Source organism: Hyaena hyaena, unplaced genomic scaffold (assembly GCF_003009895.1).
Source record: "Hyaena hyaena isolate Hyena2069 unplaced genomic scaffold, ASM300989v1 scaffold_931, whole genome shotgun sequence".
In the NCBI taxonomy this organism is placed as follows: Eukaryota; Metazoa; Chordata; class Mammalia; order Carnivora; family Hyaenidae; genus Hyaena; species Hyaena hyaena.
This window is the reverse complement of record NW_024081564.1, coordinates 329,282-335,281: the sequence shown is the minus strand read 5'-3', so window position 1 is coordinate 335,281 and position 6,000 is coordinate 329,282. Positions and strand designations below refer to the sequence as shown.

General features: G+C 53.1%; 1 protein-coding gene across 1 annotated transcript in view; it reads left to right on the top strand.

The window, feature by feature from the left end:
• The window catches only part of WDR27 (WD repeat domain 27), a 159,865-nt gene that overhangs the window by 43,898 nt on the left and 109,967 nt on the right, over positions 1-6,000 (top strand). The window contains exons 16-17 of the mRNA XM_039221028.1: positions 3,388-3,485; positions 4,664-4,753. Of these exons, the coding sequence (XP_039076959.1) occupies positions 3,388-3,485; positions 4,664-4,753 (188 nt within the window). The remainder of the gene's footprint in view (positions 1-3,387; positions 3,486-4,663; positions 4,754-6,000) is intronic.

The following is a 6,000-nucleotide window of genomic DNA, read 5'->3' as shown; positions in this document are numbered from 1 at the left end:
TCTAAGTACCTGATGCGTACGCAGGCACACGTACGCACAGTGTGTGTACGTCACTTGTAGGTACCTGATGCGTACGCAGGCACACGTACGCACAGTGTGTGTACGTCACTTGTAGGTACCTGATGCGTACGCAGGCACACGTACGCACAGTGTGTGTACGTCACTTGTAGGTACCTGATGCGTACGCAGGCACACGTACGCACAGTGTGTGTACGTTATTTGTAAGTACTTGATATATACATCATTTGTATATGTCCTTTTAGTCTGATTCAGTTCTTATCCATTTTTCACACAGGCTGCTGTTTTTGCCATCTTAACAAGTTGGCAATATTTTTTTCTTTTTTCTTTAAATCCAAGTTAGTTAACATATAGTGTAATAATGATTTCGGGAGTAGAATGCAGTGATTCATCACTTGCATATAACAAGTGCTCATCCCCAAAGTGTCTCCTCCATGCCCATCACCCATCGAGCCACTACCCCCACTCGCCCCACCAACCCTCAGTTCTAAGGCTTACGGTTTGTCTCCCTCTTTGTTCATCTTATTTCTCCTTCCCTTCCCCTGTGTTCATCTGTTTTGTTTCTTAAATTCCACATATGAATGAAATCATATGATATTTCTCTCTTTCTGATTGACTCATTTTGTTGAACACAGTACCCTCTAGTTCCATCTGTGTTAGCTGCAAATGGCAAGGCTCCATTCTTTTTGATCACTGAGTACTATTCCATTGTGTATATATAAACTACTTCTTTATCCACTTGTCAGTCAGTGGACATTTGGGCTTTTTCCATAATTTGGCTATTGTTCATGTTGCTATAAACATCAGGGTGCATGTGCCCCCTTGAATCGGCATTTTTGTATCCTTTGGGTAAATACCTAGTAGTACGATTACTGGATTGTAGGGTAGTTCTATTTTTAATTTTTTGAGGAACCCCTACCATTTTCCAGAGTGGCTGCACCAGTTTGCATTCCCACTAACAGTGCAAAAGAGATTCTCTTTCTCCGCATCCTCGCCAACACCTGTTGCTGCCTGAGTTGTTAATGTCGGCCATTCTGACAGGTGTGAGGTGGTATCTCACTGTGGTTTTGATCTGTATTTCCCAGGTGATGAATGATGTTGAGCAGTTTTTCATGTGTCTGTTGGCCATCTGGATTTCTTCTTTGGAGAAGTGTCTATTCATGTCTTCTGCCCATTTCTTCACTGGATTAATATTTTTGGGGGGGTGTTGAGTATAATTTCTTTATGGTCTTTTGGGTACTAACCCTTTACCTGATATGTTGTTTGCAAATTTCTCCTCCCATTCTTGCCTTTTAGTTTTGCTGATTGTTTCCTTCATTGTGCAGAAGCTTTTTATCTTGATGAGGTCCCAATAGTTCATTTTTGCTCTTGTTTCCCTTTGCCTCCAGAGGCAATATTTAATTTTTGTTAAAATACTGTTTTAAGAAAGTGTTGTGGCCAGTGATGGATCATTTTTGATGTTTCATGCTTAATAATTGGACAGAAAAATTTGACTAGCTATGGGCTCCAGGCGAATTTTGAATGGCCAGCAGTGAGCTCACTGACATGGACGTACTTGTTGGACAGCACTGTTGCTCAGGATGTGCAGGACAGTGTCCAGCCTGCCGATCCCTGGGCCCCGTGTGTCTAGATGGGAAGGTGTTTGGGGGACTTCTAGGACCTTCCCAGCACCACACTTTGAGATTACCTCATTTGGATGGAGACCATGGGCTACGGTAGTGAAGTATCACCCAGTGCAGCCTACAGCCCGTCTACACCCACACTGTGGGGGTGGAGACCGTGGGCGACGGTAATGAAGTTTCACCCATTCCAGGCTCCAGCCCGTCTATACTTGGAGCAGTCACTTGCCAGATGCTGGTTTTACCCACATCTCATGATGTTTTTCTTAAGACCCCTTCTCTTCCTGCCCGTCTGTCCTGGTCCTGTATCAGTGGGTCACTGATGGTGAGGATGTGCCCCCAGCAGGTGCCCCCAGACCCTGGACAGCTGTCTGTGGTTGGGTATAGAATGCAGCACCAAAGGGCTCTGCTCAACTCTGATCTTTTCGATGACTTTTTCCTATGAGAGTCCTGCTTTCCAGAAAGAGCCAGCTGTCTTTGTTGTGTTTCTGGCCCCAGGGGCCATTGCGTTGAGGGGTTTCTGGTGGCCTGGAGATGAGGACCCCAAGCAGCGTGCTGGGCACAGGCGAGTGTTTCTCAGGGAAAGGCCCCTCTGAACACCTACCGAGTTTAGCTTTGAAGGGATGGCACTGTCCGGCTGGGGCGGGCGTGCAAGCCAGAGCTCCCAGCTTTTACTGCAGATAAAGGAGTGAATAAATGTGTGTGACTTGTCATTTGGTAACTTCCAGCTTCAAACGGCCTGTCTTCAGGCCGTGGCTGCCTTCTGCCCCGCCCCGTGCAGTGCGCCTGGCGCCTCTCCACGTCCCCCTAAGCTGGTGGCAGTGCTGCCTCACGGGGGGTTTTGTGCTCAGTTCACACTGGATTTCAGGCCTGAGGTGGGAAGGACGTGGAGGCCACACGGGTGCTAGTGAGGGGCCTGGCCTCCCGTGCCCTGGCTGGTCCCCAGGCCGCGGGGCCAGCGGCCACTCAGGCTGCCACACCAGCTGCTGACCGTGGACCCCGGGCAGACTCTGCCTGAAGCCCTGCGTGGCCCCTGTGGGCCATGCCACCTTGCGCCCAGGGCCTGTGGGCTCCGCGCCACCCGGTCTGCCCCCCCCCCCGCCTGCCCCACATGGCCCCGACCGTCGGTCCTCCTCCCCACGTCCGTGGTCTCGTATGGACTGTGGATGTGATTATTTTCTGGGCAGATAGAAGCTGTTTGCAGATTGTCTGAGTAATTAGTGGACAGTCACCCACACGGACCCAGAAACTGGGCTGTGAGGTGTGTCTTCTCTTGCCGAGGTGCTCTCCCCGAGTCACCCCAGGGTACCCTTGAGTCATGGGAAACCTGAGAAATCCTCGACGTTTTGTACTTAAAATATGTGTGTTGTTTCGTGGCCTGAAGGTATTTCTGTACATTCACAGTCGATAGTATAAAATTGCACATGTGACTAGGGGAAAATCCACCATTTCTAGTTTATTTTTTACTTAAAAATTTTTTTTAAACATTTATTTATTTTTGACTGACAGAGAGAGACAGTGTGAGCAGGGGAGGGGCAGAGAGAGGGGGAGACACAGAATCCGAAGCAGCTCCAGGCTCCGAGCTGTCAGCACAGAGCCCGACGCGGGGCCCGAACCCACGAACCGTGAGGTCATGACCTGAGCCGAAGGCGGATGCTCAGTTGACTGAGCCACCCAGGTGCCCCTATTTTTTATTTCTAATTTCACTTTGAACTCTCTTGATTTTCATTTTCTCTCATGTTCCTTCAAGTAAGGAGTACCCTTTGGAGAGTTCTCCGCCAACCAGACTCCACGGGCAGCGAGTCCTCAGCCACGGGCCAGCCGCCGTGCGCTGTGTCCAGTTCTCAGGTGCGCTGAGTCCGGGGCCACGCTTCCCTGCATGCGCGAGGGTCTCTTACCCGCCACCTCGCTGCTGTAAACAGGGCTCAAGAGTCTTGCTTGCAGTTGTCTGGCGCTGCCGGGGTCAGGATGAAAGCCAAAGGTCACCCAGAACGAGGGTGTTGGCGCTTGTGCTGGCCGCTGCTGAGGCCACTGAGGCACAGGGCCCTGGATGGAGGCCTCCCCGGGTCTGCGCGAAGAGCCTGGCAGGGGTCTGGGGGACGGGGCGGCTCCCTCCCTTCCCCCCCGACGGAGCCCTTCCCGCCCGGCCGACCCCACAGCGCCCCTACCTGACGGCTTCTCTGGGTCTTCATTTTTCTGAAGCAGGTTTGCAGGAAGTGGGGCGCAGCTCCCACCCAGGCGGCTCCCCTCTTTGAGCCCTTTTCTTCAGAAGCATGAGTCGTTTCTGGGTTTAAATGGAGTCAGTCCAGGGTGGGGAGGCAGCTTCTGTCTGGGGGCCAGTACCCGCCCCACCGGCCTCCATGACAGTGTCAGCAGTCATCCCCTCAGTTCTCCAAGTGCGCTCATGCCTACGGGTCATCGTTGCTTACAGCTGGGTTTCATATAATCCTCGCCAAGGCATATTTTGAATAACTTTGGGAAATAAGATAACCTACTCTCAACAGTAAAGTATCTTTCTGATATTCAGTGGGCTTGCTTGTGATTATATGATACAGTTGGGTTTGAAAATTACAGGGAGTTCTGTAATTTAGTTCTGCCCTGTTTTAGGGTTATGTTTAAATAAAACTGTTTAGTTGAATAACGTGTCTTAAAAAAATCTGTGGGTGGGAGGCAGGGCGCCCTGGGTTAGGGTACTTCGGGCTCAGATCCCAGCGCCGACTCTTGACTAGCCCTGCCGCCGGGGCCTGCTGCCTCAGCTCCTCCGTCCGGGCCTTCTCTGTGAGGGAACCGGGGGGACGTCCCCTGGTGGACCCTCAGCTCCCCTCTCTGTGAGGGAACCCGGGGGACGTCCCCTGGTGGACCCTCAGAGGGTGCTGGTTGGCTGTGGAGCACATGCTGTTTGTTGTGGATTTTCTCACCGCCTGAGAAGCCCAGCCTCAAGCTGACTACAGCTCTGTGCTTCCCGTAGCGAGGTGCCTCCTGTGCGCTGTGACTTCATAGGCGTTTCTCTTGCTGTTTTTAAGCAGGAGATGGACGATGGCTGGCCTGTGGCTTAGCCAACCACTTGGCGCTGGTCTTCCGTGCTGATCTCACCGGGACACCCACTGTCTTCTCAGGTACAGCGTGTGGGTCTCCTCGTGGTCCTGGGTGTCGACTGCCACGTGCCCTTCCATTCCCTTCAAGATCAGAACGGAATAGAACTAAGGCCCGCATGGAGGCTTCGCGAGCTAGATGGGCCCCGCCACGCCGGGCAGAGGGCGAAACCGGGGCGGCCAGGGCGGCGGGCACTTCTGCCGCAGGGGCGCCGAGGTCTGAGAGCAGAGCTTTTGCAAAGGTCCGGGGGAGGGTGCAGTCAGATCTCACAGACTCGTGACCAAAGCAGGTTCGGAAAGTTAGGAGGGCTTGTCTGCAGACGTTTTCATAAAAGTGACGAGGCGAGGGCGTTTCTAGGTGAGTAGACTCGAGGGGACGGCAGTGGTGTGGGAAGTCTCGCCGGCTCAGTTTCCCGACAGACTCCCGGCCCCCGAGCCTGAGCTACCGGAACTGCCTGCTTTAAGACTCATGCTTGGTACCTGTTTTAGCAACGGTAAAAACCCAACAAGCAAATGCTGCCAGTCCAGGTGCTGACGTAGATGGGTGGGGTGCAGGTGTGGTGTGGGGGGGATGGGAGGTGCAGGCAGGGTGGGGGCTGAGGTCCTCGTGGGGGTGGACTGGGGGGGCGCAGGTGTGGTGGCAGGAAGGGCAGGGCGCAGGTATGGCGGGGGCAGGTGCGTGCCTCCCAGTGTCCTGTGGACGCAGGCTCCCCGTCCTGGCGGTCAGGAGGAGGGCCCCCGTGGAGGGTGCCCCCCAGCCTGCAGCCCGCATTGTGCCCCGCGCACCCTGTGGCTCCTCCTGGCTCGAAACTGTGCCCTGGATGTTCTCGCTAAGGCGCCTGGCGTGTGCTGGTCTCTCTGTTACTCCACGACTGTCATAAATAGCAATTATGTCCAATGGGGACACTTCTCTAAGTGTCTTACTGCAGGAATGATGCTTGTGGCTGAATTAAGATAAGGCAGTAGATACCCGAACTCGCCTACTTGTGTTTTGGGGAAGAGTCATTCTTCACACCCACCTTGTGCAGCTGGTTTAACAGTCCTGTAGTTCAGCTCTGAAAGCGAGTGCTTTCTCTGCACTTGCCGCGGGGAGCAGGAAAATGGGCACCTTCACCTTCATCATCATCTAAGACAAATGAGAGAGGTTTGTTCTGGGTGTTTTGTTGTGGGTAGAATCAGATGCTGAATTCGATTTCCCTCCTGCAGGGTTCTCAGAGGGCACAGGTGGGTGTGCCTTCTGGTCTGAAAACCAGAGATCAAGGTTGCGTTGG